This window comes from Ictidomys tridecemlineatus, chromosome 1, assembly GCF_052094955.1.
Source record: "Ictidomys tridecemlineatus isolate mIctTri1 chromosome 1, mIctTri1.hap1, whole genome shotgun sequence".
NCBI lineage: Eukaryota > Metazoa > Chordata > Mammalia > Rodentia > Sciuridae > Ictidomys > Ictidomys tridecemlineatus.
In genome coordinates, this window is record NC_135477.1 from 54,393,599 (window position 1) to 54,416,246 (window position 22,648).

At 35.7% G+C, this 22,648-nt stretch overlaps 2 protein-coding genes across 2 annotated transcripts in view; one reads left to right on the forward strand and one right to left on the reverse strand.

Moving 5' to 3' along the window:
- The window catches only part of Lrrtm3 (leucine rich repeat transmembrane neuronal 3), a 160,708-nt gene extending 149,446 nt beyond the window's left edge, over positions 1-11,262 (reverse strand). The window contains exons 1-2 of the mRNA XM_005341992.4: positions 10,692-11,262; positions 8,838-10,369 (exon numbers count right to left, since the gene is read on the reverse strand). Coding sequence (XP_005342049.2) covers positions 8,838-10,369; positions 10,692-10,695 — 1,536 coding nt within the window. The 5' untranslated portion in view covers positions 10,696-11,262. The remainder of the gene's footprint in view (positions 1-8,837; positions 10,370-10,691) is intronic.
- The window catches only part of Ctnna3 (catenin alpha 3), a 1,639,810-nt gene that overhangs the window by 691,186 nt on the left and 925,976 nt on the right, over positions 1-22,648 (forward strand). The gene's annotated exons all lie outside the window — the stretch shown is intronic.

A 22,648-nucleotide genomic window follows, 5' to 3' on the forward strand; every position in this document is an offset into this window, starting at 1 on the left:
CATGTGCCCAGATTTCCCTGAACTTATGGCAATTTGGATTCTCTTTCTTGAGTCTACCAGGAATCAACTTGTCATTGTAAATGAAAATACATAGTGGAATATGATTATTAAAATATATGTGGTACTTAGAAACTTGAGATACTGAGGGGAAGAAGAAAATTACTATTATGTGCTTAACTATGTACTATGGGATTTTTACCTACATTGTCTCATTTCATCTTCATAGGATCTTTCTTACCAAATTAAATAATATGTGAAATGTGTCTAGAAAAAACATACAAGAGGTTTAAGCTGCTGATTCTTTGCCCTCTTGCAACTATCATGTGATGATTTCATTATTCTACATATTCTTTTTTATGATTAGAAGGCTGGGATTCAATGTCTTCAAATTTTTAAGTCTCAGAACCAGATTTTAAAGTATGTCTTCCAGGATCCATAGCCCAAGTTCTTTATAGTATACAAAGCTGTCTCTCCATGAAGGAAAAAACAGGGAGAAATCCAGTGTATAAAGGTAATTCACTGAAGAAATTTTTCAAATAAAGTTTGTGGCCTGCCTTTGTTCCTTTTGGGAAGGCCCAACTTCATGCTTGAGAAAAAGTCAAAGAAATTTATGTAGGATGAACTTAGAAAGGCTTACAAAGCCACTTGTTCCCATAAGCACTTTTCCTACCCTTGTTCTCTGTTGCTCTGTTTATGCCTGCTCTTCTTACGTTTAGCTAAAGGATTTTCTCTGTCTGTAAATGTAAGTGCCCTTGCGAGGGACAATAATACCACCCTAGAATTGGGAACACATATATGGTAAAGCATAAGGAATCAAAAGAGACCCAGATATGAATGGATGGAGGGATTTCAGTGTAGATAATCCTTCTAAAGGGGGAAGAGGCATGGGAATGGGAGACTGAGAAGACAGAGGCAGAGATCCTAGATCCCACTATATTGCCCTCTAGAGATGAACCTAGTGCATCCATCCAATCACTCCCAAAACACACAACATCAGAAACCTTTGCCTATTGGAACTATGGGCAAATGAGAGGAATGGGAAACCCAATCAAGAATATGAGGGCTCCACAAAATGGATAACCACAAAAAATGGGAAGTTAGACTTTATATATGTATGATATGTCAAAATACATTCTACTGTATTTTATTTACTGTACAAATAAAAAGACAAAAAATATTATTAGGACAAAGTTGGAGGGTAAGTCAACTTTAAAGAAGTGAAACAGGGCATACATAATTTGGACTTATTTTTAATATTAAGAAATATGTAATATGAACTTAAGACTATCTTTAAAACCTACCTTGACCTTTCTTTTTTAATTGATGATTTTGCATTTTAGCCTACTAATAAAGACCTCACACATTTCTGTATATTAGACCATAAAAAGAGTAAAGCCTATAAAAATATATGTAGATGTTTACATTTTACTACTCATTCCTCCCCATAAAAGTGCATAGGACTAAGTACATGCTAATTTTAATGGAATGAGATGGGCTGGAGTGAGTGCCACAGGCTGGGAAGAGCATTGGACTGGCAGATTAGCACTTGGCTAGGAGAGAACTGTCCTAGTACTAATTAGAGATCATTTCCTGAGGGCATCTGGAGATGTATAATTTAGGTAGAGATTTGTTGTTTGAATGGGGTGTGGATTACTTTAGGAAAACCTATAAAGAAGTGGAAAGCTGTGGGATTAATGGGTAGAACTTGTAGGAAGACTGATTCAATGTGAGAAATTTGTTCTTACATTAACAAGAAAAAACTATCTGAGCTATGAAAGATACTAAAGATTTCTTATCAAATTGTGAGATTGTCTAAATGTCTGGTAAATAATAAGGAATCAATTACACACAAGCACACACATATATACAAATGAGTAATAAAATATGGATAGTTAGATAAGTATTGTTACTAGGCATAATCTACCACATGACTAGCTTGATGAAAAACACAAAAATATTTATGTAAAATGGCCTATGCAGATTGCACACATCCTTAAATAATCTGTTTTAACCACAAATCATTGTTATCTGACCTTCTACTGGATATATTGTAATATCCAAACCAAGTATTTATACTTTTTCACTTAAAATTTTGTATAAATTGAACGAAATATTTCATAAATTGATCTGAGAGAGTTGTCAATGCTGTAACTATTTCTGTTATAATTTTAGAGAATTCTCACTGTTACAATTTTTTAAAAAATATCTTTATTTATTTTTATGTGGTGCTGAGGATTGAACCCAGTGCCTCACACGTGCAAGGCAGGTGCTCTACCACTGAGCTACAGCCCCAGCCTGACTGTTGCAATCTTATTGCAGGTTTATGAGAGTTTTTAAAGCCACTCTATTTCTTCAATATCATTATGAGATATACTACAAGTTTATTTATTTATTTATTTTTGCTGTAAGTTTTTTTTTAAAGTTCTTGTGAGATTCTAGTTGATGTCATTAAAGGTTATGTTTCCTTTCTTTAGGAATTATAACAGATGAATATTAGTGTCTAGAAATACTTTTATCTATATATATGAATCCACCTATTTGAAGCCATGAAGACCACCAATACATATGCCTCCACATCATAAATAAGTTTCAGCATCAAGAGTGCTGAATAAGGATTTATATTAAATTGAAGTGTTTATCTCTTTGATGGCAAAATGTATTTTATACTATAGATATAGTGTGATGAAGCTTTAACAAAAAATACCTTTTCTAAATGTAATGTCTGCCATTTTATTTCATATATGAGGCCTAAAATTTTGGATTTTATCTCTGAGAAAACAAAATTCTATCTATTGTTTTTGACTGGTGAAATACTGTTGCATATTTGCATAAAGTCCTCTATTTTTTAGGAGGTAGTTAATTAAAGTAGAAAATAATCAGCTTTAATATTTGGCATACTGGTAATTCAGCTATATCTCTTTTTTCCTCCTTGATAAACAAAAGATACTGTGCAGGTATTTAGCAGGCTGTAGATTAAAAAAAGAGAGAAGGATCATCCAGTTTTGAATTTGTTTCATGTTCTAATAGTTGTTGCAAGTATATTGAAGATATGCTTCCACTTTGAGTGAAATGATAACTTGTGTTGATTTATATGAGGAAGAATTTTTTGAGCTATAGGAAGTAGAGATATCTTTCATATAAAGAGAAAAACAATGTAAGAGTGGGAGGAAAGAAATAAAGGAAACTTTTCTCAGGAGGAGCAGGAGTTCCTAAAAATAATAAGAAAGTGGACAATTGTCAATAAGTTATTAATTTTCATTATAAAATTTGCTGAAAAGTATAAAATAGAAACTCATTCTCCCTTCTGCCATAAAGTGGATTACTATTGTGCATGAAAGTTTTGTTGTTAGAAAATATAGTTGTAAAATTGATCGTCTCTGCTTGTTGCCCAGATATTTCTGTTGTCTGTGTGTTCCTGGAATGCTTCTCACATGTACAGGAATCCTAACTCAAGAACATCCATCATCACCACCTGAAGTTTAAACAGCATAAAATTCACAAATGTTTCTTTTCCTGAAAAAACTAGCATTCTCTCTCTGCTTTCTTGAGATGTCATAGAAACTCAACTTTCAAAGAGAAACAGTTTGTGTCTACTTAAATTATAAGAATGTTGGAAGTACACCTGTTACTTCTTACTTGGAAATACTAGTTTACATCCAATGAAGAGAGATTTGTAATTACATGGGTCATTTTTTGATGAGTTAAGTATTTAATTTGCATAAGTAAAACGTTATTAACTATAAAAGAACACTGTTCTACTTTATGCTTTTTGAAAACTTCAGTGATTTTCAATGATTGTAATTGACAAAGTCAATAGTAGTTTCTATACTAGGAGGTCTTGGGAGGTAGGTGTGGGAGAAAAACAACAGAGAGGTAACATCATGTGATTGATATCTGAAATGTGTGCTAATCCCATACAACATGTATGGGAGCAATTACCTTTCTGTTCAATAGTGATGTCATATTGTCCTGTAAACAATTATATAGTAAATGTCAACAAGAACTGAAAACAGTGATACTAGAGAGGGGACAGACAAAATTCTGCTTGATGGAAAGCCCTGGCTATACTGACCAGATTTTGGGACACCACTGGCATATGGGTTTAGTTTGAGAAGTTTTTTTTCTTTGTTCTCTGGTTTATGTCCTTATACCTACCATTCACTGGGATCACTATTGATAAAATGCAACACTCAGATAACATAAGATGGAAGAATCTGTGTCCATATGGAAACCAAAGATGAAAGACAAGTTCTAGATTCATAGATATAGGCTTCCTAACATAGAGTTATTGATTTCTTTTTGGCTTATTGTCAAAAAAAATATTTAACAAGTATCTGAGAAGTTTGAATTTAGCTCTTATTTTCTGAGGTCCATATTCTTCTACAAGACATGACCATGATTATTTTCCTTAATGAAACAGAATTACTTTTTATTTATATTTTTCTGCAATATCTGTATTGTATTTTACCAACTATCAAAAATTACCAATGGTTTAGGCAGCTGGAAAAATTACATGAACTCTTATGATTGGGAAAACACTTTCACCTGTGTATTTTTAGAGTTAATTTTCAACAGTTATTTAATAAGCACTATTTAAGGTCCATCCATCCCATTGCTCTTGTAACGTTGTCATTCACATTTACTGATATTATTTTTCATTCTCATAGTCTGTCCCATCTGCCTCTGATTTTTAATGTAGGTAGCAAAGAGATCACAAGAATAGGAAGCTCCATGGTTTTGCTTCAGATCTAGTTTCTAATGAGAACCCAGGGAGAAAGAGGATAAAAGAACCCACACAGTTTCATTTCTCATGGCTCAATTTTCACTTGTCACATCTGGAACTTATTTTGTCTTAAGCTTCATGGCCTGATGCTTGTTTCTGATGCCAGTCTAATCCTCACTTTGAATAAACTATTTGAGTTCTCATCTTGGTAAATGTCAAAGGAAGGGAAGATATTCCGTGCACCTACAGCATCCTAAAAACCCTTGCCAAATTCATGAATCTGACTCTGCATTATCCTTCCCCAGAAGGAGAGCATAATTTCATTATCCATGAATCATCACCTCTTAGACTGTAACATCATTGTCAAAGAGCCTAATAGAACCAGTGTTCAGCTGGCTGCAAAGGGGGAGGGAGGAAGAAAGCACGGGGCAAAGCACGGGTCACTGGCACGGTCAGCAAACTGGAGAGTTCTAAAGCAAAAAAAAGGGGAGGCCTCTCTCCCTTGATAGCTCTTATATCTTCTGACCAGTAAGTAACTGATGCTGATTCTTTTAATATTAAATACTGAAATTTATTTTCCCCAACCTTAATTACAATATGTGTTTCAATGTCCTGCCAATGGATTAACACACTTAATTAAAATATCAGACTATTTGACCAATTTCGATGCATATAAACACTTTAAAATATTTCTTATCGATTTTTATTGTATAACTATTTGCTTTACATCTTTGGCACCTACTTCTAGTCCCTCAGAACCTGTTTTATGGCCCGCTTCCTAGCATTACTAAAAATGTCACTAAGTAATATATATAAAAAAATTACACAATAGCTGTATTTCCCAGGAGAATGAACTAAGTGAAATTCAAATCTGATGAACAGATCAAAAGTACACGTTGTAAACAACGTTTACAAAGAGATTGAGAATTAAAAGCGAAAATGTGTTTGAATGGCTGTGGTTATTCTAATCAGCCACTAGAGGTCATTGCTACTCCACAGAAATATGGTTTATTGCCTGTGTCTACTTAGGTAGTTGACTCACCAAATCAAGTAAAAAATAGTTTAAATTCTTTGAAAAGATGTAATATTAACATCCTTGGAAAATACAAACTCATTGAAAATGAATATATCTTGCATTGGTATTGCTTAGAATACAGTAGCACTGGGACTATTTCCTTCACGCTGCAGTACCACTGTGCATACTGAGGCTAATAAAAATGGAAAAAACCCACATGCTGTTCAAAGCACTAAACTCCATTTTCTTTCTGTTTTGAATCCACTCTGCATTGATCCATCTCTGTTACAGAGTTCAACAGGTTAGGTTGTTTCACTGTTGTCACCTGCGATCAGATATTTCATGTAAATTTGCACTAGAAAAAAATGAATATCAATTATATTTCTCTAACAGGCAGGGAGTTTCAAATACTTATGAAAATAGATTTATGGCATGTAGTACAGAAAGTGCCATGGAGTACAGGTGAGGGCAACAACTTCTGATCAGGATAATATTTGCCATCCAATTTTGTTAAATTTGACAATAGTGAAGTAAAAATTGTCTAACCTACTGGATTTTTATATTTGTTCTTGGCAGATACTGAGAATTAGAGAAGCTTCATTTCTGAGTTGGGGCAGGGGGTGAGAAAGAACTTTTTCTTGTAATTTCATGTTCCAAATAAAACCATGTTTTACCTTCAAAGAAATTCTGTTTTCTTATTTAGTATATTTATAAGTAAAGTTAGGCATTAAAAAATGACCAGCCTTCAAAATGTTGGTCATTCATTTAATGTTAAATCACAATTTACATACCAAGTGGCTTTAAAATTTAGAAATACTTTTCAATACAGCAAACATTTTGTATATACTAGTAGCACCACAGAATCAATAATTTGAAAGAATTAAAAAAATATAACTATACCTTGCCTAAACATATTTGGTATCCATCACAAATGAGGAAAAGTTCAAGTCAAAGAATAAAAATGGGCTTTTTTCCATTTTAACACTGCATTTAATTAATACAATCATCTTTAGTACAGATAAAAATGAGGCTGACCAAAGAAAATTTCTTTTTCAGATGGAATATGTATTTACTGACACTTCATAAAAAAATGTAAAATTACAACTTTAGTGAAAAACATCACAGTAAGATCAGTCATCCAGTTCATATTACTGTAAGGAAGTATCTGCATTATTAATCAATTGGGAATATATGACTATTTGTCATTATTATATACTCAACAATTATTTATGGGTAAACATTGTGACTAAGATGCTTTTCTGAACTGGTATTTATTTTAAGGTTTAGCCAAACTCAAAGAACCTAGAGAAATCTATTTTGGCATTTTTTTCTTTATTGCTTATAAAAGCATGATTTTTAATAATTTTTCTTCCTTGCAATTATATTTCATGGTGATTTGCCCAGATCTTTCCTCTCATCCTATGAAAAAACCACCAAACTATATAAAAATGTTGGTAAAAATAGCCATTCACTTTTTTCTTTTTTGATGCAGCAATTCTGTTTTGAAAGAACAGGGACATGGTTAAATATGTAAGGCTTGGCGAGTCAAATTAAATGAAACAGCCTCAGTGTAGTAATTCCTAATTTTTGCTCCTATAATAAACTTGTTCATTTTGGAAGACAAAAGAGAATATAGGCTAAAGATATTTTTTTCTAAAATCTCAATGGACTGTAGTTCATGTTACTTAAATACAGAGGCTATGATATTTGTGCTGCAGTCAATAAACTTTCACCAACGACATAAAAACATGCATGTAGCTTGCAGATTGCCAACAGGGTCTGTACAGAATTGTACTGATGGATGAGTTTACAATACAGATGAACACAGGGACACAATAATGTCAACAACAGCAAAGCAAAAGAGAAATATCATAGTGTTGGTCTTTTCCCCCTGAAAATTTATTTTATACATTTATTAAGGTGTTATCATAGTCCTCATTTTTAATGAGGCTGTTGGTAGAACGCATATCTTTTGGAATATGTTCTCTTTTACACATCTGAATGAAGTGTCAGTCATTAGGGAGGACTGGTGTGTGCAGGACACATCATGAAACACTACAGGACACTCTGACAAATCCTGAACAGAAGAACAGCAAGGAGCTAATGATTCCATTAACTACATTGGGGTCTTTGAAAAAGCTGGAGAGAAATTCTGGTGAGGTCCCAGCCACAAGCACATAGCAAGATTGCTTCCCATTTGCAAATCTTATCTCTGAAAACTCCCTCATGTGAGAAGCCACGAAGAAATCTATATCCTCAAATATGCCTATTTAATTTTTGGCTATTTAATCAACTTATTTAGGAAATACACATGTCTGTAGAAGAAACTTACAGTGAAACCTCTTGTCTGCTTTTACAGGGATGGGTTTCAGAGATAAGCCCTAAAGTCTAAAACTTTGTGTTTTAATCATCTTCTCACATTTTGCAGTGACTACTTGCAGTATTTTAACCCTTCAACACTTCTCCCTTGTGCTTGCCTTATTGTAACTTAGATATCTCTGGAAACTGTTCATGGTGCTGCTTTAACCCAGCACTATCTTTTGATAGTTTCCTGCAATTTTCTTTTTAAGGCAGGCATTATTTTAATGGCTCTGTCTGTCTCTAAAATGTTTCTATAATCAAGTCATCTCCTAGAATCGGTTCAGGCTCTGAGTACCTGAGATTATTCATCTTTTTCTTTGATTTGCCAACAAACTGCAAACCTTCTAGAGCTACAGATTTGATCCTCCCAGAAGGAGAATACATCAGATGTGGGAGATTACTTATGAAAGAAGTTTTTTTTTCTTCCTGAAAACAAATGCAACGTTAATGGAATCAATAAAGGGTCTTATACAATAGGCATTATATTAAACCAGAGTTCAAGCTTCACATTGATTGTGGTATTTAAATTTCAATGGGTTGATTATGTATGAGAGGAAAATGACCAGTATTATGAATGCACTCAGGACAGGGAAGGACCTTGCCAGCACAGTGAGAGGGAGAGGAGGGGGAGGGGAGGGGAGGGGGTACCGTGTTGCCTTTATAGTCAGCGGAGTTCAATAAAGCACCACTTATTTCCCAGCTTTTAAGAGCGTTTTTTTTTATCACAATGGTTCATACCTCACACTCCCTGGAGCCTGATTTGTTATAGGTGCAGGGTCCTGTCCCGTTCAGCAGCATCTCGCTGGTTTCCGTGTTGGTGGGTTTATAATCTACATAAAATTCCTGGGTGCTGGGAGTCATTTGCTTTAGTGACTGCCTTTTCTTTTTCCTGTGCCTTCGCATGAGGGAGCGCTGCTGCAGCTGTTTCATGCTTGCAGGGTACCGCTTCCATGACACGTAGATAACGAGCAGGATGACGAGCACGGACAGGAAAAGGGCCACGCTCCCTGCGATGATTTTATGGAAAGAGATGTGCTCCGTGTCAGCATCGGTCTCTGGGCCGGGCTCTGTCGCTCCCACCGTGGGGGGCAGGGGGGGCTTGCTCTCATGCTTCGGTCTGGGGAGCTTGGGCTTAAACGTTGGTTTGGGGAGAGCCCTGGCCAGATCAAACCTCTCCGTGGTGCTTTTGCCACAGATGCTGTAGTTCTTCACTGCATCGATCACGTTTACTCCTTGCAGCTCTTTGGGACTGGCACAGATTATTGTATTCTCCCTCAGACCTTTAAAACTTTTCAGCCAGTTTACCAGGGAACAAATATTTCTGCTGCATTCCCATATATTCCCGGCAAGACTGATGTCATTGAGTGATATCCAAGAATCCAAAATCTCTTGACCAATAAATGTGAGCTTGTTGGAATCCAGGTTGAGGCGCTGCAGATTTGGGACACACTGGAAAACACTAGGTCCACTGAAAGCTTCGATCTCATTGCCTGACAGATCAAGCCTTTGTAATGAGCTCCAGGTCCAGGACATGGTCTGTCCTATGACACTGATTTTATTCCACTGCAAATAAAGGTTCTGAAGGCTCACCAACCTTGGGAAAAGGGCCAGGTTGAGCTTGGAAAATTGATTGTGCTCCAGGTGAAGTTCTTTGAGTCTGATCATGCCAGCAAAGACATTTCTGGCTAAACTTCGGATCCTGTTATATCCCAGGTCCAAAAGTTCCAGGTTGCGGCAGTCTTGGAATATTCGCACAGGGATGGTTCTCAGGGAGTTAGACCGTAAGTGTAAACTGAGCAGCTTCCTCAAGCCTCGAAACTGTTCAGATCCCAGAGAATGCAGCTGATTATAGGACAGATCCAAGTTCCGTAAATTGGTCACAGGTCTGAAGGTATTGTTAAGAAAATAGGAGATTCTGTTGGAACTCAGAATCAACTCTTTGAGTCTGCGTATTCCATTAAAAGCATTCTCGTCAATATTGCTGATATGGTTATGGTCAAGGTATAGCCAGGTGAGCTGGTTAAGCCCTTTAAATTGATTATATTTAAGTTTTTGAAGGCTGTTATAGCGAAGGGACAAACCTAAGCAACCAGCAGATATACTTGAGGGTATCTCCTGTAATTTCTGAGATTCACAATATACCATTTTGCCTTCACACCTACAGCCCTTAGGGCATCCTCGTTCAGCAGAAGAAAGCATTGTCAGTAAGACAGTGGGGGCTATAACCAGTGCTACAGCTGATCCGCTCAGTAGCCTAATTACATTGAAACCTGGAAATAAAAACAACTTAGAAAAGTTATCCCCCCAAAAAAGAATTCATTTTTTTAAATCAAGCAAAAATAGGCATGTATTTTCATTTTCAGAAATTCAAATCTAGATAACAACATTTAACATTAAATATCATCTCTTTGCAATTGAAAGAGATTGTGTTTTTTGTTTTAAATAGTTAAGCAAGAAATGTGTCCACTAAGCAATTGAATCTTTAGTCTTAGAGCAGAACAAGGTAATCTCTAACATAATTAAGACAGAATTATTACATATACTAGAGGATTTTTTTTTAAAGAAGGAAAGAAGAAAAATGACAAAACATACCCATCCTTTGTATTGTTCAAAGGTCGTCCTTAGGTCCTTTGCTTTGGCTTAGGGGGCCACTTGCATGACAGCCCCTGTCAGCTGCACTGTAGTGAGTCAGGGCTCGCTGACACCCAGGAAGAAAAATTGGACCCCTTGGGAGATGGACCGATTTTGGAACATAATTCTTTGCCAGCCACGCAGAACACTCCAAGAACAAATAAATCCCAACACCGCATTCGCAGCAAAACATCAAAATCTTCCTAGGTAATAGGATCTTCATGGATATTACGTTTTTGCATCTTTACAGTTTTTTTTTTCTCTTGGGGGGGGGCGGTTACAGAACTGGCTTCTACAATTTCTTCTTATCAGAAAGCTTGATGTATTCCTCCAGGCAACGTGGGGCTACCTGAGCTGCCACATCTGTATTCCATAGCCCAGCAGTTCCCGTGGTGAGCACCCAGTTCAGCCACAGAGCTACGAAGGAGCCCACAAGGCAGGAGAGCCCCGTACAGCGCACACGCTCAGCTCACTTCTGCAGACTGTCATTCTGAAAGCTGCTCGGACTGTTGCTTTGGTTTCAGTGAATGCAGTCTTATGTAAAGCTGCCCCCAGTGGTGAAGAACATTATGGGCATGTGCAGAAATGTCTCTCTTTTATCTTGCAAATGAGCAGGCTCTCTGCTGGAAAATGAATGATTCTTTTGGGTGGCTCAATAAGAACTGAATGGTCACCATAATCAATAACTAGCAACATTTTCCGTGATTTCCAAGTCTTGTTTTACAATTTGGCAACATCTTTATTGTCTGCGTCTGCTTAATCACTAAACATGTGCAGCCCAGAGTTTTTCTGAGCTTGACATTAAGTTCACAGACCGAATGTCAATTTTTCTTAACCTCAACATAGGCTTTGAACTGAAATTTATAAAATGAATTATTGAGCTTTTCACAGAGCAACATTAACTGCATGCCCACTTGACCTCTTGGAGTCACAGTGATTATGTTATGCAAGGTGTCTCAGGATGCTAAAACACATGCCTTTTGAAACAGAGGAGATGACTAGTGACATATGAATTAATGAATCAAATGGCCTTTCTGGTTTTCCCTACAAAGGACTGGTTTAATGGCTTATAGTTTTGTTTGTTGTTTTTGTTGCTGTGATATTTTTAATTAAAAGAAAAATGAACCATGTTTATTGCTAATATAAGAATCAAGACTTCATTTGGCTCATAGTTTATTGATGCTGCTATTTATTACACTTATAATATTTATTGAATACATTCTAAGTATCTTAAATGGGCCATCTTACTTGTTCTTTCAACATTGTATGATGTAGGTCCCATTATAACCTTCATTTGGAAGGCGAAGAAACTAGGACTTGAAGAGGTCACTTGCTTAAGACCTTAAAGCGAGCAAATGGTACAGCTGAAATTCAGAATCAAGTTAGTCTTATGCTTGATTCACTAGCCACTAGATGATCCTGTTCATCAACATTGTTATGGTCATTTTACAACATGAATCAAATGAAAATAAGACAGAATAGTGGGGACAAGGAAGTTGTGATCAACATTCTTGTTTCCTAGAAAGGACTATGTAAACTTCTTTGGTCTGAGGTTCCTAAAAACATATTATAAAAACTAAGGAGGAACAGGTTAGTCTATTGATTAATTAGAGTACAGATTTTGGCACTAAGATTCTAATCCTGATTACAGTTTATCAGCCATATAAATCTAAACAGACTATTTATATTCGCAATGTCTCAGCTTTTCATCTGTAAAATGGGCATGGTAACCAAATCACAATTCATAGACAAGTTTTGAAGATCAAGTCACCTAAATATGTGTATAATAGTTAGAACAGAGTTTAAACACATAAAAATCCTGTGATAACTATTTCACAAATACTAACCTTATTGTAGTTTTTGGTATTGCATATTGTTTAGTATTAAATATCAACTATACTGACAGTCATCAACTCACAAAGAACTACGTTAGCAAATATTGTTTATATTGTATACAATGGATTTCCAAGAATCAGTGTCTTGCTTTTGATGAGAAAAATTCCCATGTCTCTGACATCTCAACTCTAATGTTAAAATGAATCTTTTGGGTCTATGGATCATAAGTAATAATTAATGTTTGAACCTTTTCTATTCAAAAGCAGGACATGGTTAACATCTGTTCCATACTGATAACAATTTTAGTTATTTTATAAAAAAGTTGCTTTGTAGTCTATTTTAGGTGAATTGGCTGGAAGCCAATTAGGGGAGCTTTCATTTTCTCCAAAGATGAGAAGTTTGATAAAGGGTAGTCATGATAACCAAAAGGGGAGCTATAGATGTAGACAAGTGAAAACTGCAATTCCTCAGGTAGTACGCTATTAATAGGGCAGTAGTCTCAAATGCATCTAAAGCACCCGGAGAGCTTGTTGAAACAGATTTCCCAATCTGTTCCCTAAGATTCTGATTAAGGAAAATAAAAGAGGTTTTTTTTTTTTTAGATCAACAATCTTCGAGGGACAAGTAGGTTTAAGAAACTTACTGCAAAGAAAAGATTAAAAGTAATAAGTTTTCTCCTAGTAGGAAGAGAGGGTATACAAACTCACGATACTCAAGTGTAAGTACCACAAGGACAAAAACACCTTTTCTACTTCATTTTCTCTAATACTCACAGCAGCACTTGGCACATCATAGATGTTCAATAGATATTTGTCAAATATGTACATTATTATGTGGGAGTTTCCAAGTTCAAGAGATGTACTTTAAACTAGTAATGTAATATTAATCTTACATACATGTTACTGAGCCCAGTAGATTTCCTTCACTGGTGAAACTGGAAACAGTTTTGGAGAAAATAAAAAGATGTGTGTGAAAGTCAAGAAACTCTGAAGTTTTTTTCTCAGCAAGAGAAACAATAAGAGAGGTAAATAGAGAGCCTACATCCTGGGAACAAATTTTTACCCCTCACACTTCAGATAGAGCCCTAATATCCAGAATATACAAATAACTCAAAAAATTAAACAATAAGATAACAAATAACCCAATCAACAAATGGGCCAAGGACCTGAACAGACACTTCACAGAGAAGGACATACAATCAATCAACAAGTACATGAAAAAATGCTCACCATCTCTAGCAGTCAGAGAAATGCAAATCAAAACCACCCTACGATACCATCTCACTCCAGTAAGATTGGCAGCCACTATGAAGTCAAACAACAACAAGTGCTGGCGAGGATGTGGGGGAAAGGGTACACTTGTACACTGCGGGTGGGACTGCAAATTGGTGAGGCCAATTTGGAAAGCAGTATAGAGATTCCTGGGAAAGCTGGGAATGAATCCACCATTTGACCCAGCTATCGCCCTTCTCGGACTATTCCCTCAGGATCTTAAAAGAGCATACTATAGAGATACTGCCACATCAATGATCATAGCGGCACAATTCACAATAGCTAGACTGTGGAACCAACCTAGATGCCCTTCAATAGATGAATGGATAAAAAAAATGTGGCATCTATACACAATGGAGTATTACGCAGCACTAAAAAATGACAAAATCATGGAATTTGCAGGGAAATGGATGGCATTAGAGCAGATTATGCTAAGCGAAGCTAGCCAATCCTTAAAAAACAAATGCCTAATGTCTTCTTTGATATAAAGAGAGCAACAAAGAACAGAACAGGGAGGAAGAGCATGAGGAAAAGATTAACATTAAACAGAGATGAGTGGGGGGAGAGAAATGGAGTGAGAAGGGAAAGCATATGGAATGGTAGGAGACCCTCAATGTTACACAAAATTACATATAAGAGGTTGTGAGGGGAAAGGGGGGAAACAAGGGAGAGAATTGAACAACAGCAGATGAGGTAGAGAAGGAAGATGGGAGGGGAGGGGAGGGGGGATAGTAGGGAATAGGAAAGGTAGCAGAATACAACAGTCACTAATATGCCATTATGTAAAAATGCGAGTGTGTAACCGATGTGATTCTGCAATTTGTATTTGGGGTAAAAATGGGAGTTCATAACCCACTTGAGTCAAATGTATGAAAGATGATATATCATGAGCTCTGTAATGTTTTGAACAACCAATTTAAAAAAAAAGAAACTCTGAAGTGCTAAAACTTAGAAGATTAGCAGGTGACCTTCACTTTCCTTGGAGACATATCTTTATAGTTAAACCATAAATTTCATGGAAACAGTAAATATGCCTTTGACTATTCTATGGCACAGTACAGAAGGGTAATGTTGAGCCTCTATCATCCAACTACCAAATAGGGCTTCACAACTTATTTCTTTCAGAGAAGACTAAAGGAAATCATATTTATTTTTAAGTTCTCTGTAATATTTTGGGTTCTTTAAAGACGGATTTTTCTCCTTACTCTCCTTGCTTCTCCATGAGAAGCAGTCACTGAGACATGTGTCTTGTCTAACAGCTGCCAAGGGCCATGCTAAGATGGCCAGAGGACCCCTTAACATTGTACTTATTGTTCATTGTACCTTCTAGTGGTAAGAGTATAGAGGAGTCCCTAAGAATGTATTTCTCTTACTTTCCTTTTTCTGGGACAAAACTTCTTGAATTACTTATGGTAAATAACATTCTCTATTGCGTTATACACTTTGCTCTTAGTTTTTGGGCATTTGTCTGGTACCTTGACTCCTAATCTTGTCTTGCTTCATAGTTTTGACTTCAGACTCACCCTTTTGGTCTTATAATTGATATTGCCTCTTAATATTGAACTGGTCTTTGTCTTGACAATTATCAGTCGCCATTCTTGGGTTGGGTTGGCCTCTAGGCACTTTGTTTGACCCTGCCTTGGTGCTAATCCTGAAGTGGGTATCAGACCTATCAGGTCTGTCCAGGTTCAAACTAACAAAGTGCCTGAAGATATTATCAATGAGGCTAGTAGAGAAATCCAAAAATGAAATGACACAATTCTAAGCCATACTAAATACATAAAGCTGCAGAAATTACTCCAAAGATCTAAAGTAGTCTCTCAAAAGAAAGAAAGAAAAAAAATCTAAACCAAAATAACTCATGTTCTAAAAGAGTTAAGTAATTTTCTAGTATGATTTTTAAAGTTTATCTTCCTTTTATTTGTTGACTACAGTAAGCTGATTATTTTTGTCTTGCCTTTCAACAGAAGCAAAATTTTACTATGTATTTAACAACTTCTTTTGCACTTAACATCACATATAGAGGAAAACCATAAACTACCTGACAAGTTAAATTTCCCCAGTGAATTAGGGCCTTAATGATTTATACACTCATAAAACATAGCATCAAAGCTGGATGCAGTGGGCTGGTGGTGGTGCATGCCTGTAATCTTAGCTGTTTGGGAGGCTGAGGAAGGAGGATGGTAAGTTCACAGCCAGCCTCGGCAACTTAGTGAGGTTCTAAGCAACTTAGTAAGACCCTGTCTCTACATAAAATATAACAAAGGGCTGGGGATGTGGCTCATTAATTAAGCGCCTCTGGATTCAATCCCTGGTATCCAAAAATTAAAAAAAAATCTGGATGCAGTGGCACATACATGTACAGTTGTAATCCCAGGTACTCAGGAGGTTGATGAAGGAGGATTGCAAATTTGAGGCCAATCTCAGTATTTAGCAAGACTCTGTCTCAAAAAACTAAAAACAAAACAATTAAAAATACATGGTATCCTCTATCTAAACACGTTTTTATTACACTTATAGTACTATTTTGAATAGCTAAAATATTGTATTTAGACTGGATAAGTCTAAATAAGTATATAATCCTAAATTTCAATCTATTATGAAACCAAATTGCCAAATATAAAGTTAAAAAATGGGATAAAAATGGAATATACTGATATCTTCTGTGGATAGCCTCAGAGATTTCATCTACTTAACAGATATATGATCTGAATACTCATTATGTACTAGACATTATTCCAAACATTTGAAATACATCAGTGTATAAAATTAAGGTCTATGCTAGGTTGGGGATGTAGCTCAGTGGTAGAATGCTTGCCTAGGGGTTTGATCTCCAGAACCACAAATAAGTAAATAAAATTAAGTTCTATACTTTTGTAAAACTGACATTCTAAATCAGTAAAATATACAATAAAAATTTAAAAATTGTATATTAATGGGAAGTATATACCATTGGGTAAAAAGAATTAGATTGAGAGTATAAGAAAGAGGTGGGTGGATTTATAAATAGAATGGTTAGCTCCAATAAGAAAGTGACTTAAGGTAGGCAAGGTAGCACATGCCTGTAATCCCAGCAGCTTGAGATGCTGAGGCAGGAGGATTTCAAGTTCAAAGCCAGCCTCAGCAAGGGCAAGGCAACTTGGTGAGACTCTTTCTCTAATTAAAATACAAAATAGGGCTGGGGATGTGGCTCAGTGGTTGAGTGCCCCTGAGTTCAATCTCTGGTAACCGCCCACCCCTCCACACACCCCCCACCTGCCAAGAAAAAAAAAAGTGACTAAAGCAAATTCTTGAAGGAGATGAGCTTGTTAGACTTAAATTATATGTGGAATGGGCATGCAAAGTCCTAAATTATAAACAAATCATCTGTTCAATTAATAACAGGAAGGTTAGTGAGTCTCACTAGACTGGAGAGAGCAAGCAGTAGAGTAATTAGAGATGAATTCAGAGCAGTCTTAGGTATCAGGTCATGGAGGTCTTTTTATGCCATTGTAAGAATATGGACTTTATTCTGGAGAAAATGGGTAGACAATTTGAGATTTTGTGCAGAATAAAGATGTAATCAATTTAATGTTGATCTTTCCTTCCTGCTCTTCCTCCCTGCTCTGATCCTGGTTATTCTCATTATATCAAAGAAGACATTTGGAATTTGTTTTTTAGGGATTGGCTAGCTTCACTTAGCATAATCTGCTCTAGTGCCATCCATTTCCCTGCAAAATCCATGATTTTGTCATTTTTTAGTGCTGCGTAATATTCCATGGTGTATAAATGCCACATTTTTTTTATCCATTCATCTATTGAAGGGCATCTGGGTTGGTTCCACAGTCTAGCAATTGTGAATTGTGCCGCTATGAACATCGATGTGGCAGTATCCCTGTAATAAGCTCTTTTAAAGTCTTCAGGGAATAGTCCGAGAAGGGCAATAGCTGGGTCAAATGGTGGTTCCATTCCCAGCTTTCCCAGGAATCTCCATACTGCTTTCCAAATTGGCTGCACTAGTTTGCAGTCCCACCAGCAATGTACAAGAGTACCCTTTTCCCCACATCCTCGCCAGCACTTGTTGTTGTTTGAGTTCATGGGAGAGAAAAGAGAAATTGCATGGTAATGGAGGGAGACGCTCATTGTTATACTAAAGCACTCATAAGAGGTTGCGAGGGGAATGGGTAAATAAACAAGGAGAGAAGTGAAATACAGTAGATGGGGTAGAGAGACAAGATGGGAGGGGAGGGGAGGGGGGATAGTAGAGGATAGGAAAGGGAGCAGAATACAACAGTTACTAATAGGGCATTATGTAAAAATGTGGATATGTAACAGATGTGATTCTGCAATCTGTATTTGGGGTAAAAATGGGAGTTCATAACCAACTTGAATCTAATGTATGAAACATGATATGTCAATAGCTTTGTAATGTTTTGAACAACCAATAAAAAAAAATAAAGATGTAATCAAGTTTATCTATTAAAATGATCACTGCTATGAATGAGATATTTTCATTCTTCCCAAATTCATATATTAAAACCCTAATTTCCAATGTGATGGTATTTGGAGATATGACCTTTGTGAGGCAGTCAAGTCAGGAGGTTGGAACCCTAGGGATGGGTTAGTGGAATCATAAGGGTGAGAAGAGACATGAAAGAGTGTGTTTTCTCTCTCTCTCTCTCTGCTTTCAACATGTGAGGATAAAGGAAAAGCAGCCCACTGCAAGCTAGAAATCAGGCTTCGTCTTTGGACACTGGATCTTCCTACATGTTGATCTTGGACTTTCAAGTCTCTGTTAATATGATAAATAATTATTTATTGTTTAAACAACCCAGTAATAGTATTTTTGTGATATCAACCCAAATTGACTAAGATGATCACTTTTGCTATTGTTGAAATAAACTTAAAAAGGGGGCAAGAATAGATGGATGTAGGGAAGCCATTAAGAGAGTATTGTTCCAATGGAGAAGAGAGACAGTAATACTTGGTCCATTGTGGTAGCAGTGAAAGTAGTGAGAAGTGATTAGATTCTGTATATATCTAGATAAAATTAACAGGATTTTTCTAAAGGACTATAAGTGAAGATACGAGATAAACAGAGAAATTAAAGATTACTCCTAGTTTTATGGGCTAAGTAACTGGAAGGTGGCAAAACCAACTCTTTCCATGGATCAAGTTTGAAAAAGACAAAGAGTTCAACATATATGAATTTTTTTGGGGGGGGATATTTGGCTCTGTTATTCAATTTTATGAGACTTTAATTTTTGAAAACATCTTTTTTATATTAGGCCTCAAAGCATTATGGCATAGTTTTTAAATATTTTAAAAAGTTTTTTAGGGGACAGAAAGTGATGAACCTATTAGCAAAATTAGCCCTATCCAATAGCAACATGAGTTTTTGTTCAGATGGCTTGGATAGCGTTAAAATCTTTGCATACAGCTTTGAAAGATGATGAAGCTAAAAGCTTTGATAAAAATTGGAAACTGAGAAATTATATAGTGACTAGATATGAGAAAATTTGTTTTCTCCTTTTTTGCTTGTTTGTTTGACTATTTGTTTTGGTACTGGGGATTGAACCTAGAGCCACTTTAGTTCTGAACTACATCCCCAGTCCTTTTTATTTTTTAAATTTTGAGACAGAGTCTTGCTAAATTACCGATGCTGGCATTGAACTTGTGATCCTCCTGCCTCAGTGGCCTGGGTCATTAGAATTACAGGTGTACATCACCATTGTGGCTTAGACGTGGGAATATTTGGTTAAGCATTCTAGAAAATAAGTTTGGTGAATACAAAATAACTTTCTACAATAACTTAAAAAATCTATTCATTTTCTTTTAGAGAGAGAGAGAGAATTTTTTAATATTTATTTTTTAGTTTTCAGTGGACACAACATGTTTATTTTATTTTTATGTGATGCTGAGGATCAAACCCAGCACCCCACGAATGCCAGGCGAGCACGCTACCGCTTGAGCCACATCCCCAGTCCCAAGAGTCTATTCTTTATTGAAAGTTACAATTCAATTATTGAATATTATAATTCAACTTTTTAAATGTTAAATTGACATTTTAGAATATGAAACTGACTCTAGCCAATCTTCTCAGAGTATCAGTGTACTCATCTGCAAACTGAAACTCATAAAAACTGACCTATGAATCTTTAAGGGTTTTATTTGGGAATAATTTCCATAATTTATATGTAGGTACACTGTAAACTATAATGTGCTACAAAACATTTCTGCAATTAGAGTACCTATGAAAAAATATATATATTTTTATTCTATTTAGGTTCTCTGGTAATGAGACTGGAATAAACACACATCAAGGATCACCAATACAACTAAGGATGAATCACATTTATTATTTAAAAAGTCCTTAGTATTCTCTTTCTTGTAAGATTTTAATACCACAACTATTTGTTTGCTTATGTTTTTGTTGGTACTTGGGATTGAACTACAACCATTTATTATATAGCACATATCATTGAAGTTCGATTTTAACTTATAAATTGTTTTCACCAATAAATGCATTTGATCTAGGTATTGTAAAGAGTTTAATGTTTGTGACCCTATCATAAAATAGGGTTGTTGGAATAGGATTCCCTATTTCTGGATGGATATAATACTCATTAGCATTTCTATATTTGTAATTATATTATATTAGGATCTTCATCAGACCACTAACACTTCTCTGAAATAGCCTTGATTTCCATCTGCTTGCTTCAAGGGCTCCATTAAAAACCCTGTCTGGTTGCATATGATTATGAGTGAACATTTCTGAATGAGATAAATGGGGAATTCCAGGTCAGACTATTGAAATGGTCTCTCAGTATCTTTCTGGAAAGAGAAAATATCAAATGAATGAGACCTTACAAGATTATCTAACACATCTCCCCCCTCCCCACCTCACTTGAAGTTGACATTTACAATCCATATTCTTAGGTTAGGTTTGATTGTGTTCCTCACTGTCATTTCTTTCAGAGGTATTCTCAAACTGAATTTTAACACAGGGATATCTAACAAACTCTCAGAATATAGTCCTTATTGACAGACTTCTGAAGACTATAAACTGTATGACTTCATGAAAATAATTCCTTTTCTTTCTCTTTCATTATTTTGTGGAAATTTAGAAACATAAACAGAAGTAGAAAGAACAGTGTGAAAACATAAAATTCAACTGTTATAAATATTTTGCTGATTTTGTTTCATCTTTCCCCTCACAGCCCTTCCCAGATACATGCACATACTGTTTTCTTTCTGGAGTATCTAAAAAGTAAATCTTCACACCAGTATGCATTTCTCAATTAAATTTGACGATCTAGCATTAGTCCTAACAAAATTAAAAGTAAGTCCTTAAAGTTGATTTGTTTGAATCAGTATCTAAACAAAGCCCATACATCTCTTTTTGTTTTTTAATGGTATTTTATTATAATTTTTTAGATATTGGGTCATTTAGACTAAAGCTTGTTTCATGTTCTGCATTTGGTTGTTTGTCCATCATATCATTTAACTTGCTAAGAGTCAATTTTAATGGCAAATATGTTGAGCAAGAATCCATTCATTCATGTAGGAGAATATCCAGCCCAAATGGATACTATTGGCTCTTGGTAATTATTTGAGATTTGAAGACTTTTTGAGTAAAATGGGATGTAAGAGTGTGAAGGGAAATACGTATTTTTATTTTGTGTCACTTATATTAACGGGGTTAGTCAGCTTTGGGTCACTGTGACTAAAATACATGACATGAGCAACTTAGAGAAGGAAAAGTTTATTTTAGACTCATAGTTTCTGAGGTTCAGTCCATTACCCATGGTCAACCAACTCCATTCCTCTGGTCTGAGATGAGGAAGAACATCATGGCAGAAGATGTGGCAAAGAAAAGCTGTCAGTTCATGGCAGCTAGGAAGCAGAGACAGACAGACAGACAAACAGAAAGTGAGAGGGGGTCTAGGAGAATGAGAAAAGGAGCATGAGGAGCTATGGACAAAATATAATCTCCAAGGGCACACTGCCAGTGACCTACTTTCTTCAGCTGCACCCCACCTGCCTACAGTTACCATCTAGTAAGCCATTTAAATTATTAACTCATCAACTCGATTAACACACTGATAAGATTATAGTTTGCATAATCTAATCACTTCCCCTCTAAACATTCCTGCATTAACATGAGTTTTGTGGGGATACTTCATATCCAAATCATAACAAAGGGAATTCAGTGATGGGTCAAATGACAAGTTTGGGAACATGAAATAATTAGATGCCACGAATCAGTGTTGTTTTAAAATGTGCACTGCTCTAATTTCTGTACTTTTTATCACAGTTGTCTTTTTTGCCTATAGCCAACAAAAGTAAAAATTATTTGATGTTGTTCATTGCTGAACAAATCTGTTAATTTGTGAATTGATATAGAGATGTTCTTGCAACAGAGGCTCAAAAAATCCCTATCAAGAGAACAGCAATTAGAATTCATCTGTAGTCATTTATATTGAGAGAAATCACTTTTCTAGCTTTTCATTTAGAACAAATTCCATAAAAGAACATGTGGCACTGGAGTTACACTGAAAAATTTATAGTCCTATGTATATTTCCAAATTTCTTATCATTTCTCACAGTAGAAAAAAGGATTTTCAGAGTAACTATAAAAGCCTTTTAACCAAATTCATATCTTAATATTTGATGCTTTACTTTGTGTGGATGGCTGTACTTTGAATGTAAAGTCAGTGTTGTTTAAAAGCCATAGTAATAAACACTTTGTTATATTCATCTCACATATATTTTGAAGTAATGAGAATTTTTGAATAAAATTTTGCATTCTATGTTTAATTCATTGCATAT